We start from the raw sequence: 26,801 nt of genomic DNA on the forward strand, positions 1-26,801 counted from the left end.
TATTCCATATTCTGTAACTTGTTGCAAAACGAGTCACATAATACTTCTTAAAACATCTAGTGCAAAGAAAACTATTACATGAAAATTCTTGGACTTGTCACAAAGGCCCTAAGGGTGTAGGAAATCCTAAAATGAGCACATACATTAAGTCACATGTCACTGCTTACAGGGAAATAACACTCCACATTCCAAATAACAGATTAAATTCCTAACCTGTTTATATACTGTTCTAATTATGTTCCACTATTTCCATTAGTTAACCACTACACATACCAGTCAGTACAAAACACATATATTTCTTACTAAATCCTGGACTAACCCTCAAATCATCACCCAGATAATCAAAATGTTGAAGCATCTTGTGGATGAGTCCTTTGGTTCTAAAGTATTGGTGAATTATTAAAATCTTGAGGATTGTTTTTCCTTTAAGACTGGTTAGGGCACAATTTAGTATTAGTATTTATTCAAACACCTAAAGAGACAAAGATTATATTCAGTTTTTGAAATGAAAAGAAAATACAGGCCAATTGGTAGGGATTACGGTATTCAGTTGATGACCCAGGCAGAGAACTTACTTCATACTGAAAATAATTTTTATTTAAAATTAAACATGGAACTTCCGTGGTGGTCGTGGCTAAGATTCTGCCTTCCAATGCAGGGGACACAGGTTCGAAACATAGTCAGGGACCCAAGATCCCACATGCCATGGAGCAGCTAAGCCCAAGAGCCACACTGAGCACATGCTCCAAACCTGTGTGCCAGAACTAGAGTCAGCACGCTGCAACTTCTGAGCCCCTCTGCCCCAACTTGAGTCTGTGCACCTCAAAGAAAGATCCTACATGATGCAACTAAGACAAATAAATACATAAAATTAAAGAGTTCAGTACATGGAAGGGATTGTTAAGACAGCTGAAACATCTCATTCAATCTTTACCATGAGGTGCTTGGCTCTCAAGAGTCGTGAGAATGCTTCTCAGTTCCATATTGCACTGAAAATATATTTCTGGGGGTAGGGCCCAGGCACTGGTATTTTTTAAAAGCTCACCAGGGGATTCTGATGCAAAACCATGATCCAGTCAGTCATATTTAAAAGCAGCATCATTCCAACTCAAAAATAACCCTCTGTGGCACAGCTGGCCCTCATAGCCCCCACAAAGACCTTGGAAAAACTTTCCAAAGGGCCTCCCTCAAATCCTGGGATTCCATCATCTTACAGACCTCCTTGTGTCACAATCCGCTACACAATTACACACTGACTCAAGTCTCATTTCTCCTTGAACTGTTTACTTCTTCCTGTTCCTTCCATTCAACCTCACCCTTATTAGACACAATGTAACCTAATCACCCAATTAATTTCCATGAAAACATACAAAAGAAAAATAATACTTGAAATAACTTGATACTCTTATTTCTGAAAAGTTGCTAATACCTTTTGAGATCAAAAGCAGCTTGTATTAAGTCTTCCCAGGTGGCGCTAGAGGTTGAGAACCCACCTGCTGATGTAGGAGACACAAGAGACTGGGGTTCAAATCCCTGGGTTGGGAAAATGGCTGGGGAACACAAAGGCAACCCGCTCCTGTATTCTTGCCTGGAAAATCCCATGGATAGAGCCTGAAGGGCTACAATCCATGGGGTCACAGAGTCAAACAGGGCTGACTCTATACAGACTGGGTTCACTTAGATACTATATGCTACTTCTGAGATACAAACGTGGGATATGCAAGCACGGCAAGAAAGTGTTTAGCAAACTATCCTAACAGTTAACCAAAACAGCAGTGTAACTCCCATCACTTGAACCTCTCCTCCCAAGCCAAAAAAAATTAAAATGCTACAATTACTTTTAGCATTTTCAACAATTCGCTTATTTTCAAAGTGTTAAAAAGAATCCTTCCTTAATAAAGTTCTCTGGCTTGAATTTCAATCCTAACTTTACCTTTGGGGACAACAAAAGTCCACTACTTAATAGTACCTAGGACAAGAGAAATGTACTTACCTGATCTAAGAATTCTTGGGGCAGGCTTCTCACATTATTTCACAATAGAAATTGTAAAAACAGGTTGGCACACTACACATACAGGAAAATAAAAACTTCAGTTGATTTAACTTACAGTCAGGAACCTATGCAATTCCCACTGTCTCTTGGAAAGCTCATTCGCTATAGGAATGTAAGACAAACCACATTGCAACAGAAGAGTGCATGATAATTCATGCGGTCTTCATTCAAAAGGCCACATTTAGGCAAGGATGGGAATTGTTTCTTGAGAACCATTATTGGAAAATTCGATTAAGTCATCAGAAAACCTAATCTCTAGTCCCAGTTCTATACCCATCTATTAATAATTGTGAGAAATTATCCTCTGGACCTCAGCCTTCTCATATTTAAAATAGGGTTAGAATTAGTCTTTACATCTTTCCAGCTCCAATATTCTATTTATTGGTTCTGTAGTTGTTTTCTTTCCCTATACATTTGAATTTAAAAACTGTAGTGATCTGCATATTTAATTGCTGTAAGAATGTATATATAGGTAAAAATGTTTTCTGTCATTTAAGATCCTTAAATAAGGAACAAAAACTCTATTTTAGGTTAGGGAGTATTTACCATGAGACAAAATGAAGATTAGAATGGTGAAGTGTGATACATCAGCAGAGTCAGAAAAATCCTTTTTCCTAGCTTTGTGTACTAATCAACTCTGCCTCAGGTAGTGGTTACAGAAAAGAATACTTACAGAGTAAACCCACAACACTATAACCCAATTTTTTGCTAGTAAAAGTTACATACTTGAAACTGACTAAACTTTCTGAATGGAGGCTGAACATTCCTTGCTAGTCATTTATATAACTTTGTTATTCTTTGTTTTGCATTAGTCTGTCAGAAATGCAAAGTAGCTTTATTTCTTCCTTGAAATGTTACTTTTAGCAGGCCTATTCAGGTCACGTTTTCCTCTAAACCTCAACTTTCTATTTAATATTCCTCAGAATAAAGAAAACAGCTCATTTTAAACAAGAAGTTTATTTAAACAACAAGACGCTTGACTTGAAGGGAAAACTATCTAGGATTCATTTCTTTTAGAGTAATTTATCCCTACTTAAAGACAGATTGCCCTACATGTAACAGCTACGTACAAAAAAGTTATAAAATTGTCCTTGGTTTTACAATGATAAATGAAAAACATTAAAATTCTCCAATCGAACAAGGTATGCAAGAATTTTTATGTTGTTCTTTTTTTTGTTAAACAGTGAGAGCAAAATAACTTACTGGAATATAAAGATAGAGAGCTGATGAGCATGCCACTAATGGAGAAAAGGGGGTATTTTCACAGAATCAGTATTTTTCCCCATCCCATCTCCATTTGATGTCGATCAAAACATACCATTGGCCATTTAGTTAAAAAAAAAATGCAATATGCTTGTGCACATACACCAGTTACTTTATGTACAATAAAGGAATGGGGAAGGGGAAAATGAAAGAATAGAGAAACTATACTGTAGTAGTCAGGATGTGGTGGAACCAAATTGCGGTTTTCTAATTGAGAATGTCTTCTTGGTCTGGAGCAACAGAATTCTGGAGTAAAGTAGCAGGTTCCCTTTTTAGTAGACACCTCCTGTCTGCTGCTGGAATACATCAATTGTATCTTCATCTTCCATCTCCAACTAGCATAAATGAGAAAAAATAACCCACCATTGGTTACTCAGTTCTTAAAATGTTTAACTATCAGACTTAAATATCCTGAATGAGTTCTACCCCTTCCAGTGTTATTTCCGATGTCCCACAGCTTAAAGCAGCATTAGACTTAGGTTTGAATAATTTTTCACTTGGTCTTTTTATTAACATTATAGAAAACTGAGTTTTAAGTTAAAAAATGAGTATGACCATGAGTTAAATCATCTCATCTTTCATTACTTAAAATAAAAGTGATGTGTATGAAGGATCTCAATGCAATGTTTAGATGAGCAAAAACCTGGAAATAATCAAATTATCAAAAACCCTAAGAATTATGGTACATGCATACATGAAATACCATGTAGCTATTATTAAAGAATAAGTAAGATTTACACATGCAGAAAAGAAAATATCCCTTAGAGATAGTATTAGGCTAAAAAACAAATTTAAAAACCAGGCATCACATACAATATAGTATTACATTTGTATACATATTTTTAATTTTGTGTAAATGTGTGTACAACAGGAATATATCCTTGCCTATATACAAAACAGTGGTTACCACTATGAAGTAAGGAAAGGCATATGGGAAAAACAGACTTGTTGAAATCAAAAGGAACTGTTTCTAATGAAGTTGAATCATAGTACAGGTAGGGCTAAAGTATTAAAATATTAAGTCTCAATTCTCTATTTGTAAAATGGAATATCATTCAGTTATAAGAATTCAATGAGTCAAAGAAAGTATCTAAGAAAATGGTTAAGTGCATCAACAATTATACTGCTGTTAAAACTGGCTGCTAAGATGTTCTAATTTATACAATTCTGCTACTTAATAAATACTGGAAGAACAATTCTAAAATGAGTCAGTTTTATTCTAAAACAAATTCAATTCCAAATACTAAAATGGTCAATTCCTAATTCAATTTGAAGATTTTATAAATGCAGTTGTGAATAAACCTTCCCTAGATTTAATTATTTGCAGTTAGCATAACAGACAAGTTCCAGAACTTTTTGGTGGTGGGTGAGAGTTTCAAAAAACAGAAAATACATTATCATCAGAGCCCAGCATTAATGGTTTAATTCTTTTAAAACCATCAAAACTGGTCTTCAGCCTATCTACTAAAATGAAACTACTGAAATGTTTTTAAATTTTATAGTGAAAGTTTAAACGCTTTTGAAGGATACAGGAGAGCTTTTTCTCTCATTCAAGAGAATTCAGCTCCTCCTTGTGGCTACCCACTATAATTGCTTCTTAGAGACTCACCAACAGAAAATAGACATGTGAAATTTTTGAAGATTATATACAAAAACAAAATCTGGATGTTCTGTTTCACTCATATTTTATAACTTCCTATTTTTTATGGGGGTTATAAATTCAAAAGTACAAGGGGTCCAATTTAAATTTCTGCTGTCAATTTTTTTCCCCCAAAACTGGAAGTCTTAAACTGAATTTCAGAAGGTAAAAAGAAACAAAGACAAAAAATGTCTGCTACAGAAGGTAGCCCAGTCGATTCCTTACAAACTGACAGAATAACTGAGGTTATATGTAGAGATTAAGGGATCAAACAATTAAGGGTTTGGGAACAGACCTACTATCAACAGCCTTATGAAACATAAGCTATCAAGAGACTTGCAGTTACAACCACTAGATTTCCTTCAGTTCAGAAATATATGTAATCAAGACTTCAGGAGGAGCTAAAATGGCTACAATAGCCAATCAGTCACTTGTGAGAAACTCTGAGTATGATTTAGAGTTGCAGCAATGAAAACAGAAGGAAAACAACAATCTGAAGTAACAGACACGAATTTTAATTTTCTTCTTCCAAATGATGCTTGCAAGAGGAAAACTTGGATTAAAATAAAATGACCTACTAGCTTTACTAAGTGATAAGTAGATATTAAAAAACCATTGGCACTTCGTGAATTTATTCCTGTTTTTTCTTTTTACTCCCCTTTGGCCATATTTTACGTAGCTTTGAACTCTGGTAAAGAACTATACTCCAACGACTAGAAGTTCACAAGTTAACAAAGCTGCTCAGAAAATTATGGACACATTTGTTTTCAAGTTAGCACAAAGAGATTTTTTACCTGTGCAGGTGTGTCTGTTTCATTGATTGGCTGCCCGTCAAATCGGAATCTGATCTGCCTCATTGACAAACCCTGGACAAAGCGTTTAAATGCAATAAGAATGCAAAGAAACGGTTAGGATTATGTTAAGATTTCCATACTGGTTAAGTGATTTGGGGTGATTTTTACTTTCTCTAAACTCTAGTGTTTTTCATTCTATTACTAGAGCTTAACTAATAAATTCTATTACTAGAGTTTAACTTCAAGAAATTTTTATGTGCATTTAAGGAGATAAATGAGCCGAAACATGCAACTTTCTGCAAAGGGGACTCCAATGTTTAACTTCTTCAAGAATTACCTACCTGTCACAGGGGTGGGAAAGGAGCAAAACAGTGAAGCTGTTGGTAACTGCAGCCACATGAGAACAAGATAGAAAATAAAGTATCTTTGGAGGTATGCTGTGAATATATTAACTAGAAAAACAGCTTTCTTGGAAGTGTCTTACACAAAGTCATTCCTGTATCATGCACAAGTTATAAACTATAACTCTTGTTACACAAACTCTTTGCTTTAATATTTAAGAGAAAATTAAACTGAGTTCCTAGGACTAAAAATATTGAGATCAAGTATTCTACAAACACTCGTGTAACACCTGTATTCACTTATTCAACAAGGATTCACTGAATTGGTCTTTAAAACTACCTGTAACATACTGCTTCCTTTAAAACTCTAGTCTTGACACATACCACCCACTTCCAGACTAGCCCTTGTCTTGAGGAACACAAGCAATCCCCCACTAGGTAGGTGACAGCCATAACCTAATTCATTTCTCATGACTTTCAAATTTAGTTTGTGATTACACAAAGCAACCAAGAATCCAATGCCAAGCCATTACTACTATTACATATTTACAAACACTATAGATTGGAGACGATTGCTTCAACAAAACACTAAGCACCTTTTATATGCCGTGTTCCTCACTACATCGACCGATAAGGACATAAGGTCAATGGTGTGACCATTCAAATTAAGGAGGGGGGAGGGGAAAGGCAGGGCCAGGAGAACACAAGCAAATTGTACTCCTTTATTGCCACCTTTTTATGCTTTTCCTTATCAATAAAACCTCTTTTATTTTGCTAGAGATCAAAAGTCCAAAATTCAGGAAATTGGCTTTTAAGATTCCATAAACTATGTAAAATTAAACAATGAATTTATACTAAACCAGTACTTGGTTTTCTATGTATAAATCTCAACACTGAGCTTTAATTGTGCCCCAGAAGAGCTGTGTGAGGCTATCTCTATATGTTCCCACTTCTTCATTTCACAAAAATGAACTGGACTAAACCAATTATTCTGGGCTCTCTGAAACCACTTGATACCCTAGAAAACAACTAGGGTTGGGGTAAATTTATACTAAAATGGAATACTATGCTCTCAGTCATTTAGCTTAAGGACCTGTGGCTGATATAAAGTGGGCAAACTAATTCTACATGTGAATGAAAAACTTATTTAGAAACCAACCTCTAGAGATACTAGTCTGAATCTCTAACATTTGAAGACATTCTGTAAGCCAGTACTGGTCCAGGATCTATCTAGAGAAACAGTGAACAAAACAGCCCTATGCTCATGGAGCTTACATTTTAGTGCAGAGACAGGTAAATACAATAATCAATGAAAAAAACATCAAAACAAACAAAAAAGAGAACTGAGTTAACAAGGGCACTTTGAAATCAGAGAAGTCCCTGAGGTAGTAATCAAGCGTAGAGTAAAAATGATTGAGAGCTCAGCACTATCAAACAGAAATACAGTGTGAGCCATACATGTAATTTTAAGTTTTATAGCTGCCACACTAGAAAGTTAAAAGTAAGTAAAAGCTTAATGAAAATGTTTTAACTCAGCATAATTAAAATACTATCACTTCGACATACAATTAACATTTTAACAACTGAACCTTTGTCATGCTGAGTCTCCAAAATCTGGCATTTATTTTACACTTTGCAGCACATCTCAATTTGGACTAGCCACATCTCAAGTGGTAATCGGTCACATACGGCTTGTGGCTACTGTACCGGGCCAAGTTTAGACAGAGAACACAATTGGGTGATGGATTTTGAGTTATGTTACATCATCAAGGAAGATCCTAAGGTTTCGGCAACTAGATGTAAAATGATGCTATTTACTGAGTGGGGACACTACAGAAGAATCAAGGGTCCTCTTTTGCATGTTTAGTCTGAGATGCCTAGTAGGCATTCACTTGGACTCCTGCGGAGATCCAATGCCAAATGAGTGCATAAGAAATTAAATATGAGCATTCAATTTAAACCTTGATAGGAAATTCTTGGTCTTCTTCCTCACCTGCCAAAAAACTTAAGCTCTGCAAATTAGGTGGGATAAATACTGAGGTTTTTTTTTTAAATAACATGTACCACACTTAAAAAGCAGGGACTCAGTCCTCTTCCTTAGAACAAGAGAAACCACTTGCAAAGTAAACAGGGACCTTCTGTCACTCAAAACTTTGAGGTTTCCCCCATTTAAGAGGAAAATGGGAATAAACATCTTTCCAAATTCTTCCTGGATACTATCTTCAAATCCTATTTGCATTCCAATGGATATACAGTAGAATTATATTCTTTATGGATTGCCAATGTTTTTTCCTCTAGTGCAAAGTAAGAATGGCCTCAATACGTTTAGTCAAATATAATCCCAATCTCATGCCTAATAACTGAGAAAAATCAAAGAAAACTTTAATCTGGGCAGTACAGTAGATTTATTTTAACACAGAAGGAAAACTAAAAAATCCTTGATTGACCCACTAACTGACCTTATAGAACAATTCCCTATAAAAGGAAAATCTGGAATACAGAGGATGCGCTTTACTTTTTCTGGGACACAGTATAATGCCCCAGTTTATATGCATCTTGCAAAAAAAAATAAATATGTAAACTTAATCTAGGGGTAGACTCATGGGTATTCAATGTATCTTTCTCTAAGTTCAAAAATTTTCAGTCCAATTTTAAATGAAAGCTAAAATTTAATAGTAATCAGAGAAGAGTTAGGCATGATATGCAGAGAATTTTGTTAAAAGTTACCAAATTTAAGCATGAGTTTCTATTTTGTATAAGGTTGTGCTACATAAAAGTTCCACCTTTTAAAATTCCCCTGTAACTTGAAGGGGTATTATTGCTAAAATACTGTAGATACTCTTTAGCATAATTAATAAGTATGTATTTACTAATTGTTACAGGATTTAACCAAAATGCTTCAAATAAAAGTACACTGAAGGGTGTATCTTTGTAAAGAATTATGAAAAACCTTACCTATATAAAAAATTATAATCACAGTATTCTGTTATGTAAGTAAATTAGGCATAAACTAAAGCTTCAAACTCGAAGTCTTCGGTTTCTTTAAGAAGCCTTTCAATGTCATAAAGGAGACCCAAGTATCAATTCGAATTCAATCTCCCAACTCTCGAAACTTGTAGATTGTAACTTTATTTTGAACCTATTTTTAGGAGGTCAGTATGCAATGTAGATAAATTGTTTTAATCTAACAGAATAATTTTCCAAACTTTTATATGTTATTCACCCAGGGTAAAGCAAGAAAAATACTTATTGTTGGATTAACTGATCTACTAGTTTCTGCTATACTTGCAAAAGTCAACTTTAAAGTTGCCTTGTAGTATTATAGACTCAACATCACAAAAGGAAGCTTCTTTGTCTTAAAGCTCACATTTACCTCCTAGCATCTGTTGATTTCTACTTCCTCTTCTTGATGTAAAAAATTTACTATTTTCTGAGTAAAATTCAAATGTCTTGAATATAGCAGTGTTTACGCCTGACCTCTATTAGTGTAAAAAGAAAATATTACAATTTTACGTGATTCAGAAAACTTGCAATGTCCTTAAACGTACATTTATTTCCAAGTTGGTTAAAATACTTGAAATAAACTGTTTCAACACAAGACAAATTTTAAATTGTTCAAAAAGAGCCTGACAAGAATGCATTATGGCACAGAACCAGAATCATGTATATTAACCATCTTAAGGGGTTTCATGAAAAATCAACAAACCAAGTGTATGATAAAACTCTGACATGTCAAATATGTAAGTGTATATATATATTCTACCAAAAACAATCTATTGTCATATTATGCTGGTTTCTATTTCTCAAGAAAATGTTTGTGTTTTTTAAAATCTGTTTTATTCAGAGGAAGTACACATGTCAGCTCCTCACCTGTCGTTCACAATAGGCTTTCATTAGTTTACTAAGTGGTGTATGCCTCTTAATCTTAAACTGCACCACAGAACCATCCTGCCCCGCCACCTTCAAATTAATATGATCGTTGTTCTCAGTCTTGACTCCTTCCTGTTGAAGAAAAAAAAAAAAATTTAAGTATAATTTGGAAAATGTGAAAGACAAACACCTTTTGAAGAAGCAACAGCCCAAGTCACTTCAGAAATCAACAGGTTTCTCATTCTGTATGACAACAGAGCATACAGCTGTTTTCAGCTGCTGAAATCAATCTGAAAGATGAGAAATCCTGAAGCAACAATATTAAATAGCTGTCGCAGAAACAGAAAAGCAGCCTACCTCCAATACTATCAGTATCAACGATCGATTTTTAAAGATGTACCCTCTTCAATTTATTGCAATGCCCTTTTGATTCTGAGTTTTAAAAAATGACATCTCCCAAAATATATCTTTGCTCTAAAACGATTAAAAACAAGCATCCTGTCTCCTTTTAAAGTGCTTTGAGTACACAATGCAAGAAACAAGAATCTAGAGCTTGCAATTCAAAACTCATCACAAATCTCGTTAAAAAGTTAACAAATTAACTTTACCAACAAATCTCAAACTACATTAAAAAAACAAACAAACACCTAACTGAGGAATATCCTTAGATTCTCTCGGAAGCAACAGTAATAACTCAGAACCACTATTATTGTTCGCCTCTATGAGCAGCTTCATTTTTGTTTATTTTTAGTTAAGCGCTTTTTCTCCACTCCCCTCTGTTGTCATGAGTCAAATGCACAGTTTTATTCCAAGTCTTCCTTGTAGATTTCGACAAAATCTTAAGTTCACCAAAATCAAGTGCAGAAAGAATTCTGTAGCCCCTAAACCACTTCAGAAGGGAAGGGGATGGCGGGAGGTGGGGGTCACAAAACAAACCAAAAGAAAAGTCCCGTGTGCCAGGGAGAAGTGTGCGCCCTAGTCCTCCAGGGAAAAGCCTGGTGCCTCAAAACTCACGTTAAAAAAGTTAAGCCCTGCAAAGTCTCTCTGCTCGTACATCTGCCTCCAACTTCTCCAAACCACATGGTCTCGGCAAGCTAAGGGTTACTTGGCACCCAGGGAAAAGCCCCTGCCCATCCTGACAAAAAATGTGGGAAATACTCCCCGGGAATCCCCCAATCCCTGCGCCCCTGAGGACGGCCCTACAGGCATCCGGCTTCCAGCTCATAGGCAGCCCATTGATTCACCCCGAGCCCTCAGCCGGCCAGTGCGGCCAGGGCAGGGGTCCTCAGAAGCTTGCGGCCCCCACCCCCGAGCGGGGAAGCCCTGGGCCGAGGGAACTCCTCGCCACCGCACAGGCGGCAACACCCGCCCCGGCGCGGGGTCCGCCGAGGGTGGGGACACCGCGCGCCCTAACGCCCCTCGTCACGCGCGCCCGGCCAACCGGGCCCGAGAAGCCCCGCTCGCGGCCGGTGGGCCCGCGGGTGTCCGCGATTCGCCCGCCCAACTCGCGCCCGGCGCGCACTCCGAGGCGGCCGGGGGCGGGGGAGGGCGGCGGGGCCTCCTCCCGCGCGGGAGGGAGGAAGAGGGGAGGGAGGAAAATGGCGCGGAGCGCCGGGGCCTGAGCCGCGGCCGCCCCGTGGGGGGCCCGGGAAGGCGCGGGGAGCCCGCGGCGGGCTCAGGCCGGACCCCGGCCCGCGCCGTGACCCCGGCCGCACGGCGAGGCGCGGAGGCCGGCGCCGAGCTCACCTTGGGCTTTTCGTCCGCCATGGCGAGCGCCGGAGTCTCCTCAAGCTGCCGCTTCACAAAAGAGGTACCAGGTCCGCACGGAACGAGCACACAAGCAGCACCAGGAGCGGCAGAAGAAGGAGGCGGCAGCGGTGGAGGAGGGAGAGGGCGCGCGCACGTCGTGCGCTCCCTCCCCCCACCCTGCGTGCGCGAGCCCGAGTCACCGAGGCTCCTCATTGGTTGCTGCCTCGCGGGAGCGCGCAACGCTTACATAACCACCCCCAACCCCCGCCCCGCGCCGCCCCTGCCTGGCCCCGGCGCCCGCCAGGCCGGCGGGAAGAGGCGCGGACACGCGCACGCGGCCCTCCGCGGGGGCGCGCCTGACTCTGGGCGGGGCTGTATTGTCCTCCTTCTTTGGTGGAGCTTAATCAAAATGGCTTCCAGCTGGTCCTCGGTGGGGACAAGGAGGCTCGAGGCCTAGACGTGAGAGACAAGCTGGGGAAAGCAGATTGACTAGGCGAGGCAGGGGGACCCAAAATCAAAGCCCCAGCACGAGGTTCGGGGAAAAGAACCTCTCATTTTGTGGCCCAAATGCAGCTTTCCTCTGGATGAGAGGAACATCACACTTTCTCTCAGTCAGCCTCTCATCCCTCGAATTTTAAAGCTTCAGCCTCAGCCCACTTCCCACTAGGCTCGTGCTTTAGCGCTTTGACTACTTCTGTCCTGCTGGAAACCTCGTACTTTGACTAGCTGAGGAAAAAAGGTTCAGCCTACAAACTCCTTACTCATGGCCTGGCTCCCAACTTCCCAGAGGATAAACAACATCCATCAAAGAAAAGTACCAGATATCTATCTTCCAAATCAGTCGATCATTTTCTCCGTCAGTTTCACAAATAGAAGTAGGTCCTTCGCATCTTAAGAACAACCCTGACATCTGTGCCCTGCTTCTCTCCATAGGGTTTATTGATTATTTCTTTTGCCCTATATTTTCCTCCACTCCCTGGTTAGCATAGAAAAAGATTCTCATTTCTAGTTCCATCTAAAGTTACCACCGTATCTCTCTCTGTTCTTGGCCCAACATCTTGAAAAAAATGTCCATGCCAGCTGTCTCCACTCCCTCACCTCCCACTCACTCCTCAATCCACTGCAATCTGGTGCTGTCCCCAAGGCTCCACTGAAACTGCTCTCTCCAAGGTCACCAACGACTTTCCTGCTGAATCCAGGATGCTTCCCGGTTCCTCACTCCTTGAACTCCCTCCCTGTGACTTTGGGTTGTGACTTGGCCTGGCCTTGATCCCTTTGCACTTTTTTTTTTTCTTTCTCAGCCCTTCCCTTAAATGTTCCTTGGATTTTGTTCTGAACCCATTCCTTTCCCCATTCTGTTAACTCTCCTGGGATGATTTCACACCACTTCTTTTACCATCTATTTGCTGATGATTCCCAACTCTAGATTCTAATCCAAATCTTTCTCCAAACTTCCAGCCTATAAATCCAACTGACTTCTGAACATCTGCACTTGAATGTCCAGTTCAGTTCAGTTCAGTCATGCAGTCATGTCCGACTCTTTGCGACTCCATGAATTGCAGCACGCCAGGCCTCCCTGTCCATCACCAACTCCCAGAGTTCACCCAGACCCAAGTCCATCAAGTCAGTGATGCCATCCAGCCATCTCATCCTCTGTCGTCCCCTTCTCCTCCTGCCCCCAATCCCTTCCAGCATCAGAGTCTTTTCCAATGAGTCAACTCTTCGCATGAGGTGGCCAAAGGACTGGAGTTTCAGCTTTAGCATCATTCCTTCCAAAGAAATCCCAGGGCTGATCTCCTTCAGAATGGACTGGTTGGATCTCCTTGCAGTCCAAGGGACTCTCAGGAGTCTTCTCCAACACCACAGTTCAAAAGCATCAATTCTTCGGCGCTCAGCCTTCTTCACAGTCCAACTCTCACATCCATACATGACCACAGGGAAAACCATAGCCTTGACTAGACAAACCTTGGTTGGCAAAGTAATGTCTCTGCTTTTGAATATGCTATCTAGGTTGGTCATAACTTGCCTTCCAAGGAGTAAGCGTCTTTTAATTTCATGGCTGCAGTCACCATCTGCAGTGATTTTGGAGCCCCAAAAAGTAAAGTCTGACACTGTTTCCACTGTTTCCCCATCTATTTCCCATGAAGTGATGGGACCGGATGCCATGATCTTCGTTTTCTGAATGTTGAACTTTTTTTTTTTTGAATGTTGAACTTTAAGCCAACTTTTTCACTCCACTTTCACCTTCATCAAGAGGCTTTTTAGTTCCTCTCCACTTTCTGCCATAAGGGTGGTGTCATCTGCATGTCTGAGGTTAGTGATATTTCTCCCGGCAATCTTGATTCCAGCTTGTGCTTCTTCCAGCCCAGCGTTTCTCATGATGTACTCTGCATAGAAGTTAAATAAGCAGGGTGACAATATACAGCCTTGACGTACTTCTTTTCCTATTTGGAACCAGTCTGTTCCATGTCCAGTTCTAACTGTTGCTTCCTGACCTGCATACAGATTTCTCAAGAGGCAGGGCAGGTGGTCTGGTATTCCCATCTCTTTCAGAATTTTCCACAGTTTATTGTGACCCACACAGTCAAAGGCTTTGGCATAGTCAATAAAGCAGAAATAGATGCTTTTCTGGAACTCTCTTGCTTTTTCCATGATCCAGTGGATGTTGGCAATTTGATCTCTGGTTCCTCTGCCTTTTCTAAAACCAGCTTGAACATCAGGAAGTTCACGGTTCACATATTGCTGAAGCCTGGCTTGAAGAATTTTGAGCATTACTTTACTAGCGTGTGAGATGAGTGCAATTGTGCGGTAGTTTGAGCACTCTTTGGCATTGCCTTTCTTTGGGATTGGAATGAAAACTGACCTTTTCCAGTCCTGTGGCCACTGCTGAGTTTTCCAAATTTGCTGGCATATAGAGTGCAGCTCTTTCACAGCATCATCTTTCAGAATTTGAAAGAGCTCAACTGGAATTCCATCACCTCCACTAGCTTCTTTGTAGTGATGCTTTCTAAGGCCCACTTGACTTCACATTCCAGGATGTCTGGCTCTAGGTCAGTGATCACACCATCGTGATTATCTGGGTCGTGAAGATCTTTTTTGTACAGTTCTTCTATGTATTCTTGCCATCTCTTCTTAATATCTTCTGCTTCTGTTAGGTCCATACCATTTCTGTTCTTTATTGAGCCCATCTTTGCATGAAATGTTCCCTTGGTATCTCTAATTTTCTTGAAGAGATCTCTAGTCTAGAGGCACCTCTAACTCAGCCAGTCTCAACTAAAATTCCTCAATTTACTTTTCAGACCGGCTTCTGTCTTTCAAGTTCTCAGGTCACTGTATGACACGCCATTACAACCATAACATTGCTTTAAGCCAAAAAGCCAAGGGGCATTCTTGACCCCTTTACACACTTCCCATACAGTCAATCCCCAAGTCTTGTCTATTCCCCCTTTCAAATACCTGTCAAATCTACCTACTTCTTGCCTATTCTACCTACCTACTTCTTTTCAGCCTCTGTCCAATCTTTGCTTCCCTGGTGGCTTACGCAGTAAAGCATCTGCCTGCAATGCACGAGACCCAAGTTCAAACCCTGGATTGGGAAGATCCACTGGAGAAGGGAATGGCAACCCATCCAGTATTCTTGCCTGTCCAGTCTTTGGGGTCTATTCCATTTGCTGAGCTTTCCAGCTGGTCCTCCAAGGTGAAGAGGAGGCTTGAGGCCTTAGATGTAGGACAGGCCAAGAAAAGCAGATTGATTCTGGGCAGGCGGTGAAAGCCTCAGTTCAACTCAAATCTCTCCAGGGCTATTGATCTTTTGGTTTTAAGTTGTGTCCTAACTGCGTTTGAATAGTTAAATAAATCAGAATCATCTAAGGTGCTGCATTTTTTGTTGTTTTGGTTTTTGGCCACAGCATCTAGGGGTATGCAGCATCTAGTTCCGGACCAGAGATTGAATTCAAGCCCCCTGCAGTGGAAGTCTGGGAGTCTTAGCCACTAGACAGACCACCAGGGAAGTCCCTAAGGTGCTAGTTTAAATGCATATTTTCAGGCAGTATGGCTCTGGGAACCCTCTTTCTTAAGCATTTCCCCCCCTTAATTTTTGGCTGTGCCATACAGCATGTGGGATCTCGGTTCCCTGACCAAAGATCAAACTTGTGCCCCCTGCAGTGGAAGCGAGGTGTCTTAACCACTGGCCGGCCAAGAAGTCCCAAGGGATCCCTCTTTCTTAACAAGTTTCCCTGGTGATTCTTAAGCACACTAAAGCCCCAGAACCCCAAACCATTCTAAAATAAAAACAAAATCAAAAAAAGTTTCTGCCACTCCTTGGTTCAGTGGCAATCTTCTGCCTTATGGGATACAGTTCAAAATTCATATAAGACCTACAAAGCCCTTTGAGAGCTAATCCAGGCTCATCATTTCCTCCTCACAATCTCTGCTTCAGTCATAATCAATTACTTGGGGTGTCCTGAATGTACCTGTTCTCTCTCAACTCTAAGCTTTTGTGCATTTTTGATGTGTAAAGATAACACTGAATGACTGACTAATTGAAACCATCACTATGCATAAGATCCTGTGCTAGGATCATTTTGTCTGGGGTGTGGGGGATCAGACTGCAGTAGGGAGGGGAGGCAATATACAAGCAGTGAAAGGAGAAGAGAACCAACTGCACTGTGTCAGGCAGTGAGTGGGGCTTTACTAGTATTAGTTCTTTTCCTCCTTTTACAAACCTATCCAAGTGTATTAGTATTTATTTACTCCTGAGGCTCAAAAAGAGCTAATAATTTGCCCATTATCACACATCTGACAAGTAGTGTTGACTGAGCTCCTATTATATGCCAGGGAATTAAGGAGTTAGGTACTGTGCCAGTTACTGTAGAGAAAGAAAAAGAGGTGCTATCCTTGCTCTCCTGAACCAAGGACTTTTTGTTGTTGTTCAGTGGCCAAGTCATGTCCAGCTCTTTGCAACCCCATGGACTTCAGCACACCTGTCCTTCACTACTTCCCACAGTTTGCTCAAACTCTTGTCCGTTGAGTTGATGATGCTATCCAACCATCTCATCCTCTGCCACTCCCTTCTCCTTTTGCCTTCAATCTTTCCCAGCATCAGGGTCTTTTCCAGTGAGTCAGCTCTTTGCATCAGGTGGCCAAAGTATTGGAGCTTCAACTTCAGCATCAGTCTTTCCAATGAATATTCAGGGTTGATTTCCTTTTTTTTTTTTTGAGTTTCATATTTTTTTTAATTTTATTTTTAAACTTTACAAAATTGTATTAGTTTTGCCAAATATCAAAATGAATCCGCCACAGGTATACATGTGTTCCCCATCCTGAACCCTCCTCCCTCCTCCCTCCCCATACTATCCCTCTGGGTCGTCCCAGTGCACTAGCCCCAAGCATCCAGTATCCTGCATCGAACCTGGACTGGCAACTCGTTTCATACATGATATTTTACATGTTTCAATGCCATTCTCCCAAATCTTCCCCACCCTCTCCCTCTTGATTTCCTTTTGATTGACTGGTTTGATCTTGCAGTTCAAGGAACTCTCAAGAGTCTTCTTCGGGACCACAATTCAAAAGCATCAATTCTTCGGCACTCAGCCTTCTTTATGGTTCAATTCTCATATCCATACATGACTAACACGACTACAGGAAAAACCATAGCTTCGACTACACAAACCTCTGTCGGCAGTTATGTCTCTGCTTTTTAATATGCTGTCTAGGTTTGTCATAGCTTTCCTTTCAAGGAGCAAGCCTCTTTTAATATTTTTAAAAATATTTATTTGGCTACACCAGGTCTTCCCTGATGGCCCAGCTGGTAAAGTATCCACCTGCGATGTGGGAGACCTGGGTTCAATCCTTGAGTTGTGAAGATCCCCAGGAGAAGGGAAAGGCTACCCACTCCAGTATTCTAGCCTGGAGAATTCCATGGACTATATAGTCCATGGGGTTGCAAAGAGTCAGACACAACTGAGGACTTTCACTTCACATTGTTGGGCTTCCCTCGTAGCTCAGTCAGTAAAGAATCTGCCTGCAATGCAGGAGACCTGGGTTCAATTCCTGGGTCAGGAAGATCCCCTGGAGAAGATGGCAACCCACTTCAGTATTCTTGCCTGGAGAATTCCATGGACAGAGGAGACTGGCAGGCTACAGCCTATGGAATTGCAATATTCGAACACAACTTAGCAACTAAAACCAAACACCAGGTCGTAGTTGCAGCATGTGGGAACCTGCATCGTAAGTGTGGAGTCTTAGCCACCGGACCACCAGAGAAGTCCCTGATCCCAGGTCTTCTATTGCCATCACACATCTTCCCAGGCTTATAGGATGGCAGAACCATCAAAGAGGAACATGTCACGTCAAACTTAGACTCAGTAAAATGTGGGGGACTCCAATAATCAAATGGTTGTTCAGTTGTTAGCTTCGAGGTGACAGGTGGGTCCTACAATATCATCCCCCCTTCTAAAGTTCTGCTAAATTACAAAAATCACCTTCAGGCAAAGAAGGAGCTCTATAGAAAGTCGTTACATGTATTCAAACATGTGAACAATACATGTTTAAATGACAAACTGGAATTCTGTGAGCTGAGCCTAGGCAATCTACTAAAACTGAATACTGAGAGTCTCTGCAACTGCCAGGGGAAACAAATTGTGAAAAAATAGAAATTTCCCAACATTAAGATTTTCCCTCTATCTTTTCCATAGGAATGGGAAGTTTGGGGGGAGGCTGTGCACTGGAAAAGGGTGTTTTGGGGAGAGAAAGCACATGGAGTAGTATACATAGAAAAACTGGCAAACGTTAATTGAGTGATTACTATGTGGGGATTCTGGCTAAGCCTTTAATCCTCACAAAGCCTGTATTATTATTCTTCCCATTTTGCAGGCGAAGAAACTGAAACAAAGAAAGTTCAGGTAACTTGGTCACCCAGCTTGAAGTGGTAGATTCAGTAGACCTGAGACTTCTGACTCAGAGCCGAGTTTGATTACTGCAGGATTGCATCCAGGTCCCAGTGGAAGGCCTCAGAGAGATGAAAATGTGCAGGAAAAAAGTCCCAGAATAGTGGTGGGAGCACAAGTTGTTTTGACTTATTTTTATATATAAAATTTTATTTATTTTTGGCTGTGCTGGGTCTTTGCTGCTGCACGAGCTTTCCTCTAGTTGCAGAGAGCAGGGGCTACTCTCTAGTTGCAGAGAGCACAGGCTTCTCATTGCAGTAGCTTCTCTTGTGGAGCACAAACTCTAGGGTGCTCTAGAGTTTGTGCTACACGGGCTTCAGTAGCTACAGCATGTGGCTCAGTAGTCCTGGCACACGGGCTCAGTTGCTTCCCAGCATGTGGGATCTCCCTGACCTAGGAATTGAAACTGTATCTCCTACATTGGCAAGATTCTTTCCACTGAGCCACCTGGGAAGCCCCAGGAATAATGAGTATTCAATTCCTGAATACTGCAGGAAATCTGAAGACAACATCACAGAATCTCTCGTGGAAATCTTCCAGCTTTCTACCCTTGGATCATGGCCAAGAAGAGGGGACCCAAGCTTGCACCAGCAGTCAAAGCCAAGAAGCTGGTACATTTCACTTTAAATGTATCAGCTGGGGTATTAAATGTAGGGAAATATTGTTCCATTTCACAGTACAATCGCTGAAATTTTTCTATTGAAGTATAGTTAATTTACAATGTTATGTTAGTTTCAAGTGAACAGCAAAGTGATTCAGTTATATATGTGTATCTTTCTTAGATTCTTTTCTGTTATAGGTTGTTACAAGGTATTGAGTATAGTTCTCTGTGCTATATAGTAGGTCCTTATTGCTTACCTATTTTATACATATTAGTGTGTATGCATGCATTAGTGTATATATGCTAATTCAAAACTCCTGGTTTGTTCCCCCTCCTTGCTATCCCCTTTGTTAACCATAAATTTGTTTTCTATGTCTTTGAGTCTATTTCTGTTTTGTAAGTTCAATTTGTATCAGTTTTTTAGATTCCACATGTAAGTGACAGGCTTCCTTGGTGACTCAGTAAAGAATATGCCTGATATATTTGTCTTTCTCTGGCTTATTATGATAATCTCTAGATATATCCATATTGCTGCAAATGGCATTATTTCACTATTTTTTTAATAGCTGAGTAATATTCCATTTTGAGAATTATGGCTCAAAATTCTCCAAGCCAGGCTTCAGCAATACGTGAACCGTGAAATTCCTGATGTTCAAGCTGGTTTTAGAAAAGGCAGAGGAACCAGAGATCAAATTGCCAACATCCTCTGGATCATGGAAAAAGCAAGAGAGTTCCAGAAAAGCATCTATTTCTGCTTTATTGACTATGCCAAAGCCTTTGACTGTGTAGATCACAATAAACTGTGGAAAATTCTGAAAGAGATGGGAATACCAGACCACCTGCCCTGCCTCTTGAGAAATCTGTATGCAGGTCAGGAAGCAACAGTTAGAACTGGACATGGAACAGACTGGTTCCAAATAGGAAAAGGAGTACGTCAAGGCTGTATATTGTCACCCTGCTTATTTAACTTCTATGCAGAGTACATCATGAGAAACGCTGGGCTGGAAGAAGCACAAGCTGGAATCAAGATTGCCGGGAGAAATATCACTAACCTCAGACATGCAGATGACACCACCCTTATGGCAGAAAGTGGAGAGGAACTAAAAAGCCTCTTGATGAAGGTGAAAGTGGAGTGAAAAAGTTGGCTTAAAGTTCAACATTCAGAAAACGAAGATCATGGCATCCGGTCCCATCACTTCATGGGAAATAGATGGGGAAACAGTGGAAACAGTGTCAGACTTTACTTTTTGGGGCTCCAAAATCACTGCAGATGGTGACTGCAGCCATGAAATTAAAAGACGCTTACTCCTTGGAAAGCAAGTTATGACCAACCTAGATAGCATATTCAAAAGCAGAGACATTACTTTGCCAACCAAGGTTCGTCTAGTCAAGGCTATGGTTTTCCCTGTGGTCATGTATGGATGTGAGAGTTGGACTGTGAAGAAGGCTGAGCGCTGAAGAATTGATGCTTTTGAACTGTGGTGTTGGAGAAGACTCCTGAGAGTCCCTTGGACTGCAAGGAGATCCAACCAGTCCATTCTGAAGGAGATCAGCCCTGGGATTTCTTTGGAAGGAATGATGCTAAAGCTGAAACTCCAGTCCTTTGGCCACCTCATGCAAAGAGTTGATTCATTGGAAAAGACTCTGATGCTGGGAGGGATTGGGGGCAGGAGGAGAAGGGGACGACAGAGGATGAGATGGCTGGATGGCATCACTGACTCGATGGACATGAGTCTGGGTGAACTCCGGGAGTTGGTGATGGACAGGGAGGCCTGGCGTGCTGCGATTCATGGAGTCGCAGAGTCGGACACGACTGAGCGACCGAAGTGAACTGAACTGAACATTCCATCACTGAACATTAATATTTACATTGCACAAACATAACTTAATGAATGGTCCTGTAAGCTTTTTGAGGGCAAGTATTGTCACTTTTCAGTTTCATAGTCTCTGCAAATAACAAGTTCCTGAGAGCAAGCGATGGATAAACGTTCACTGACTGACTTTTGCAATAGTGACGTAGCACTTGGCATGAGAATACCGGAAATGCTTGATTTAGGGTTCCTGCAAGGTGTTCTATCAGGAATGCAATCTCTACGCTGGTATGACGATTTCAAGTTCTTCTATCCTGTGAAATGCTCCAGTCCTACTCCTTTGTCCATTACTGGATTCAGGAAGGACCTGTTGTGTTTCATAAGATGAACAGAAACAAACTGAACAAAGTTTATATTTTGCAATTGTGCCAAATATAAATAGCTGTTCTCTTCAAGCTCCTGTCTGTGACTAATTACTCTCACCCTAAGGTAGGGAAGGCAGAGCTGGAAGGATGGTTCTCAAAGGATGGTCCCTTGGGCAACATCACTTGGGAACTTGTTAGAAGTACAAATTAGAATAGATTCTGGGCCCTAGCCCAGACTTACTGAGTTAGAAGTTCTGGGGAAAGAGTCCAAGAATCAGTGGCTTAGAAAGCCCTCTAGATAATTCTGAAGTTTACTAAAGTTTGAGAACCACAGGGCTAGAGCAGCTTTAACTCCATTTCTCAATTGAAGTCTTATGTACATTAGTATGGCTATAAAGATGCTTGCTCCTTGGAAAAAATGTTATGATGCACCTAGACAGGATATTAAAAAGCAGAGATGTTACTTTGCCAACAAAAGTCCATCTAGTCAAAGCTATGGTTTTTCCAGTAGTCATGTATAGATATATACATGAATTATATACATCACCCAGGAATTGATGCTTTTGAACTGTGGTGTTGGAGAAGACTTTTGAGAGTCCCTTGGACTGCAAGATCCAACCAGTCCATCCTAAAGGAAATCAGTCCTGATTATTTGTTGGAAGGACTGATGCTAAAGCTGAAACTCCCAACACTTTGGCCACCTGATGCAAAGAACTGACACATTTGAAAAGACCCTGATGCTGGGAAAGATTGAAGGCAGAAGGGGATGACAGAGAATGAGATGGTTGGATGGCATCACCAACTCGATGGACATGAGTTTGAGTAAACTCCAGGAGTTGGCGATGGACAGGGAGGCCTGGTGTGCTGCAGTCCATGGGGTTGTAAAAGTCAGACACAACTGAGCAACTAAACTGAAGTGATGGCTATAAAACAGGTTTTTCACAAAACGGCCTTATTCATGTATGTGTGCATATATATCTACATTTGTATTTAAAATATTTATCAGTAAAATATTTTTTAAAGAATAAAAAATTTTAATTCACATTCCCATAAGGCAACACTTAATTCCCAATCCTTATCCACATGTAAATTTCTTCATATAATTGTAGGAAGTTTTAACTTGGTCCTAAATTTTTAAAAATTTTAAATTACGTGGTAAACATGCTAAAAGGTAACGTTTTCTTTTTTCTTTTATTTTTTAAAAGCATTTATTTGGCTGTGTCCAATCTTAGTTGCAGCACACAGGATCTCTGATCTTCAGTCTTCATTGTGGCAGGCAGGTTCTTTTTTTTCAGTTGTGGCATGTGGGATCTAGTTCCCTGACCAGGGATCAAACCCCAGCCACCTGCATTAGGTTAGGGCTACCTGGACCACCCTATTTATTATTAATGGTTGTCTGAGGAGGCTTTGCAAATAGCTGAGAAAGGCAAGAGAGCAGCAAAAGGCAAAGGAGAAGAGGAAAGTATACCCATCAGAATGTAGAATTCCAAAGAAAGGCAAGGAGAGATAAGAAAGCCTTCCTAAGTGAACAATGCAAAGAAATAGAGGAAAACAATAGAATGGGAAAGACTAGAGATCTCTTCAAGAAAATTAGAGATACCAAGGGAACATTTCATGCAAAGATGGACTAAAAAAGGACAGAAATAGTATGAACCTAACAGAAGCAGAAGATATTAAGAAGAGGTGGCAAGAATACACATAAAGTGAAAAGTGAAAGTGAAAGTTGCTCAGTTGTGTCCAACTCTTTGTGACCCCATGGACTGTAGTCCATGGAATTCTCCAGGCCAGAATACTGGAGTGGGTAGCCTTTCCCTTCTCCAGAGGATCTTCCCAACTCAGGGAGCCAACCCAGGTCTCCCGTATTGCAGGTGGATTCTATACCATTGAGCTACTTGGGAAGCAGAAGAACTATACAAAAAAAAATCTTAATGACCCACATAACCACAATAGTGTGATCACTAACCTAGAGCCAGACATTTTGGAGTGTGAAGTCAAGTGGGCCTTAGGAAGTATCACTATGAACAAAGCTAGAGGTGATGGAATTCCAGCTGGGCTATTTCAAATCCTAAAAGATGATGTTGTTAAAGTGCTTCACTCAATATGCCAGCAAATTTGGAAAACAGCAGTGGCCACAGGACTAGAAAAGGTCAGGTTTCATTCCAATCCCAAAGAAAGGCAGTGCCAAAGAATGTAACTATGCACAACTGCACTCAATTCACATGCTATTTATTATTAAATAGGCCCTATTTATTATTACTGATTTTTTTTTCAAAAAAGTTAAAAACTCTTTACTGATTTTGTTACAATATCGATTCTGTTTTATCTTTTGGTCCTTTTGCCACGAGGCATGTGGGATCTTAGCTTCCCAGCCAAGAATCAAACCTGCACCCCCTGCATTGGAAGATGAAGTCTTAGCCACTTGACCACCAGGGAAACCCCCTATTTATTATTATTATCTTTTGGCTCCACTTAAGGGCTTGTGGGTTATTAGTTTCTTGACCAGGTATTGAACCTAGGCCCTAGGCAATAAAATTGCAGAGTCTTAACCACTGGACCACCAAAGAATTTCCAAGATAACTTTTTTCCAATTATGAGAGTAATAATACACACTCTTGTCAATATATTTTTCTGCATAAATAGTGATAGCTTTTATTATTATTTTTTTTACAAAATTGAGAAAATTTTTAATTAAACTTTATTGTGGACTTCCCTGTTGGTCCAGTGGTTAAGAATCAGCCTGCAGATGCAGAGGACAGGGCTTCCATCTTTGGTCAGGGAAGATACCACATGCTGAAGGGCAACTAAGCCCAGTTTCAGAAAGCTGAAACTACTGAGCCCATGCACCACAACTACTGAAGACTGGGGCGCTCCAGAGTCGGTGCTGTGCAACAAGAGAAACCACCGTAAAGAGAAGTCTGTGCAGAGCAACTGGAATAGAGTAGCCCCCACTTGCCACAAAAGACCTAGGGCAGCATAAATAAAATTTAAAAATAAGACTTTACTGAATTTTATCTTTATAAACATTTGCTAATTACCTTTCCACGCGTGCATGTGCGCTCACTTGTGTCACACTCTCTGCGACCCCATGGACTGTAGCAAGCCAGGCTCCTCTGTCCATGGGATTCTCCAGGCAAGAATACTGGAGTGGGTTGCCATTTCCTTCTCCAGGGGATCTTCCCAACCCCAGGAATGAATCGGAGTCTACCTGCACTGGCAGGCGGATTCTTTACCACCAAGCCACCTGGGAAGTCTTATCTGCTTCCTTTTAATTACCTCTTGCTATTGCTGTTGCTATTTGCTAAGTCACTTCAGCCGTGTCCGACTTTGTGCGACCCCATAGACGGCAGCCCACCAGGCTTCCCCATCCCTGGGATTCTCCAGGCAAGAACACTGGAGTGGGTTGCCATTTCCTTCTCCAATACTTGTCTTAACTCCTCTATTTCTTTTAGCTACTCAATTTTGTATTGCACCTGTTCAATTCAATCATAGTGCCTACAACTGGGTACAAATCAAATTTCATTTACAAAATATACATGATAATGCCTCTCTGGATGTACATTTACTGCAAAAAGAAAATCTTTAAAACTTTTAATTACCTCTTAATGACCGCATAATCCTTCTCTAACTGTGAGACATTTCTTCCCTTTTTTTGGCAACTATTCAAATGTCTCTTGATTATTTCCTGGAAGTGAATTTATGTGAGGAAAAAGAAGGACTTCCCTGGCGATCCAGTTGTTAACACTTTGCCTTCCAATGCAGGGGGTGCAGGTTTGATCCCTAATCAGGGAGCTGTGATTCTGCATGCCTTGGGGCCAAAACACCAAAACATAAAAAAAAGCAATGTTGTAACAAATTCAATGAAGAATTTTTAAATGGTTCACATAAAAACAAGTTAAAACAATTTCTTGACTTTTCCATGCTCTTATGTCTTTGTAATTCTTCTGAATAGGTGAATATTTCATTGATATTAACTATACTAACTAAGCTGTTCCTCTCTTCCTGTGGTTGAATATCTATGCCAGTAGTTCTTAAAAGAGGTGACTTTGCCCCCAAGGGGACACTAGGAATATCTAGAGACTTTTTTTCCCCTTCCAGTTTTAATGAGATATAATTGACACACCCGAACTATACAGAATAATGACTTGACTTACATGTATCATGAAATGAGGACCCCCGTAGGTTTACTGAACATGTCATAAACATACAAAATTAAAGAAATAGGAATTGTTTTCCTTGTGATGAGAACTCAGGATTTATTCTCATAACAACTTTCATATGTAACATACAGCAGTGTTAATTACATTTGTCATGTTAATTACATTTGTCATGTTGTATATTACATCCCTATACTTGCTTTGGAGAAGGCAATGGCACCGCACTCCAGTCCTCTTGCCTGGAAAATCCCAAGGATGGAGGAGCCTGGTAGACTGCACTCTGTGGGTCACTAAGTCGGACACGACTGAGTGACTTCACTTTCACTTTTCGCTTTCATGTACTGGAGAAGGAAATGGCAACCCACTCCAGAGTTCTTGCCTGGAGAATCAGAGGGACAGGGGAGCCCGGTGGGCTGCTGTCTATGGGGTCACACAGAGTCAGACACAACTGAAGTGACTTAGCAACTTAGCAAGTACTTACTTATAACTGGAATTTTGTATCTTCCGACTGTCTTCATCCAGTCTTCACACCTCCCATCTTCTAGAGACTTTTTTGGTTGTCACAACTGTCAAGGGTATTATTGGCATCTACTGAACAGAGGTTAGAGATTCTGTTCAACAGCCTGCAGTGAACAGGACAGCTCTGTTTTGTCACTCAAGTTACTTTTTTTCTCAGGTCTTCTTCTGAGGATGTTTTTTCCTTCTGGTCTTTCATGTTTACCAGAATATTTTTTTTTTGGTCTTATATTGGAGTACAATAGATTAATGGCCTTCCCCTGGTGGCTCATTGGTAAAGACTCCACCTGCAATGCAGGAGATGCAAAAGATGCGGATTCGAACTTGGGTTGGTAAGATTCCCCTGAAGAAGGAAATGGCAACCCCCTCCAGTATTCTTGCCTGGGAACTCCCTTGGACAGAGGTGCCTGGCGGGCTACAGTCCAGAGGGTCACAAAGAGTTGGACATGACTGAGCAACTGTACACACACAGTTGATTAGCAATATGTTACTTTCAGGTGTACAAAGTGATTCAGTAGCAAAGTGATTCAGTTATATGTATACATGTATCTATTCCTTTTCAAATTCTTTTCAGAATAATTTTTTTATGGAGGAAATTAGACATTTCTATCAATATCTTACTAAACTTGGCTTTAACTTCACTTCTGATGCTTTAAACACTTTCAATAGAGCAGCTATAATAGCCAGTTTTTAAAAAC

The 26,801-nt window shown here is 40.7% G+C and overlaps 1 protein-coding gene across 6 annotated transcripts; it reads right to left on the reverse strand.

Moving 5' to 3' along the window:
• Positions 1 to 2,991: 2,991 nt before the first annotated feature.
• On the reverse strand, positions 2,992 to 11,954 carry SUMO2 (small ubiquitin like modifier 2). 6 transcript variants are annotated; one of them, XM_055575111.1, is made up of 5 exons: positions 11,707 to 11,954; positions 9,961 to 10,092; positions 7,250 to 7,316; positions 6,091 to 6,136; positions 5,794 to 5,821 (listed from the first exon to the last, which is right to left on the reverse strand). In XM_055575111.1, the coding sequence occupies exons 1-5, from the start codon at positions 11,920 to 11,922 to the stop codon at positions 5,809 to 5,811; spliced, it is 474 nt and encodes a 157-aa protein (XP_055431086.1). In that variant the 5' UTR covers positions 11,923 to 11,954; the 3' UTR covers positions 5,794 to 5,808. The 6 variants fall into 6 exon arrangements, with proteins under 6 accessions (XP_055431085.1, XP_055431089.1, XP_055431084.1 ...); XM_055575110.1 differs by lacking the exons at positions 6,091 to 6,136; positions 7,250 to 7,316 and adding an exon at positions 2,992 to 3,651 and having other exon boundaries at positions 5,750 to 5,821; positions 11,707 to 11,945; XM_055575109.1 differs by lacking the exons at positions 6,091 to 6,136; positions 7,250 to 7,316 and adding an exon at positions 9,464 to 9,569 and having other exon boundaries at positions 5,767 to 5,821.
• Positions 11,955 to 26,801: the final 14,847 nt, after the last annotated feature.

Source organism: Bubalus kerabau, chromosome 4 (genome assembly GCF_029407905.1).
Source record: "Bubalus kerabau isolate K-KA32 ecotype Philippines breed swamp buffalo chromosome 4, PCC_UOA_SB_1v2, whole genome shotgun sequence".
Classification (NCBI taxonomy): domain Eukaryota; kingdom Metazoa; phylum Chordata; class Mammalia; order Artiodactyla; family Bovidae; genus Bubalus; species Bubalus kerabau.

Coding starts and splice junctions, on each gene's coding strand:
- SUMO2 (XM_055575109.1), bottom strand. CDS start 11,922: ATGAGGAGCCTCGGTGACTCGGGCTCGCGCACGCAGGGTGGGGGGAGG. Junction 9,570..9,960: donor AAGCCTATTGTGAACGACAG/GTGAGGAGCTGA, acceptor TTACACTAATAG/AGGTCAGGCGTAAACACTGC. Junction 5,822..9,463: donor AAATCAACAGATGCTAGGAG/GTAAATGTGAGC, acceptor CGCTTTGTCCAG/GGTTTGTCAATGAGGCAGAT.